Source organism: Orycteropus afer, unplaced genomic scaffold (assembly GCF_000298275.1).
Source record: "Orycteropus afer afer isolate SDZICR_OR568_19922 unplaced genomic scaffold, OryAfe1.0 scaffold00371, whole genome shotgun sequence".
NCBI classification, from domain to species: Eukaryota; Metazoa; Chordata; class Mammalia; order Tubulidentata; family Orycteropodidae; genus Orycteropus; species Orycteropus afer.
Genome location: NW_006921958.1, coordinates 572821 through 574557, shown reverse-complemented (window position 1 = coordinate 574557; position 1737 = coordinate 572821). Strand labels below are relative to the sequence as shown.

Here is a 1737-nt window from a genome sequence, read left to right as displayed (position 1 = left end):
TAACTGGTGGAGAAGGCGGACCTTTTCACTGATCAAATGTGCTCCGTCAATTACAATTTAGCCTTAAAAACACACACCGAGCTTCAAGGACTTGAGAGTGAAGACATCACCCCTTGCCCACAGCCCAGCAAGTCTGGCGTTTTCGATTACAAACCCTAAGTCAGGCGTCTCCAATTACCCTTTCGTTTTCCGCGGTCACTTTCCTGCTCTCCTCGCACAGCACCGCCCTCTCCCGTTCGTATTTCTCTTTGATCGTGCCGACGGCCTCCTCCATCTCGCTGTGCCTAAGGAGGGGAGGGGGGCAAAGACCCTGAGGATCCCCAGCTTGTGGGCGCTGGCATCTGTGCGCGGTGCGGCTACGCCTCCCGGCTGGAGACGGGGGGCACTCACCGCTCCCGCTTGGCCTTCTCCAGCTTGTCCCTCAGCATCAGGACCTCCTTCTGCAGGGCCAGCTGGTGGCTCTCCGAGTCATGCACCTCTTTCCTCACGTTCTTCACTTCTAACACGTGGGAGGCTTCGCGTCTGACCAACTCCTCCTCGTAGAACAGGACCTTCTTCTCCAGCTCAGACTTCACTCTGCAGATCTCCTGCTGGTGCTCTGAGGCGGCACCAGGCCCCCGGCCTCCCTGCTTCATCTGCAGACAAAGGTGACGAGCACAGTCAGTCCTGGGGCCCTCCCTGAGTGCACGCTGCCATCCACCCCCCCCGGGCAGCGCCATGTGCTGGTGGCTCTGTCACTGCGCGTCTGCTGCACCCAGGCACTGAGCCTGGTGACTTTGGTGACCTCACAGGAATGTGACCCCACAAGTCACTGCAGGGCAGGCACTGGGATGAGAATGGCTGCCCTGCAGAGGGGATGCCTCAGCCCCCTGGCTCCAGAGCCTGCCTACACTGCGACACAACAGTCCTCGAGGCCCACCCTTGTCCCCACAGTCAGTCACCCACCAGCTGTTTGTGAGGCTGACTTGGCAGTGGTGCCCTCTGGAGATGGGGTGACCACCAGTCTCTGCTCTCACGGAAGACAGTGAGAAAGACTGCAGTCAGTAATCGGAGATGGCAGTCACATGAGACTGGGTGGCAAACAGGATGGCAGGGAAGGCCTCTTGAAGGGGGGATGCTGGTTAGGTGGTCTTTAGCCAGGGACAGACAACGAGGCAAAGGCAGGAGAATGAGGAGGGCTGGGGTCTGGTGTGTGAGAAGAGAGGATGGCACTGTGCCAGGAGTGAGCGAGTTGGGGAGCAGAGACGAGACAGACTCAGCCGCCGAGGCCAGCTCAGGAAGGGGCTGTGGGCAGCATGGGGCAGGGGCTATACTCCATGAGCTGCAAGGAGGCGTGCCATTGAGAGGTGCGAGACAAGCAGGGAGACCCATCCTGAGGTGTGCAGAGGTTAGGCAGAAGTGCCTGGCCGGCCAGGGTGGCCATGAGGATGATGGGGAGTGGCAGCCTCTGGGGACGTCCTGGAGGGTAGGCAGGGGGTGCACTCATGAGCCAGGTGCAGGGTGGAGGGGAAGGGAGTCGTGAGACCTCTACTCTCCACACACGGCCATGAAGGCTCAGTAACAGAAGCCAACTAGCTGAGGCCACACTGCTGCCAGCAGACCCTCAGAGCCTCATCACGACACAGCCCACCCTTTCCCTGCTGTCCGCTGGGCCCACTGGCCTGGCCCCGATGGCCAGCCTGTCTCGGCTCCACTGCCAGTCATCAGGCACGGGCTTTAAGGAGCTCTTCCAGAACA

General features: G+C 60.4%; 1 protein-coding gene across 1 annotated transcript in view; it reads right to left on the bottom strand.

Moving 5' to 3' along the window:
- CDC42BPB (CDC42 binding protein kinase beta) overlaps nt 1–1737 on the bottom strand; it is a 167080-nt gene that overhangs the window by 34775 nt on the left and 130568 nt on the right. The window contains 2 exon segments of the mRNA XM_042782572.1: nt 179–284; nt 391–748. Coding sequence (XP_042638506.1) covers nt 179–284; nt 391–748 — 464 coding nt within the window.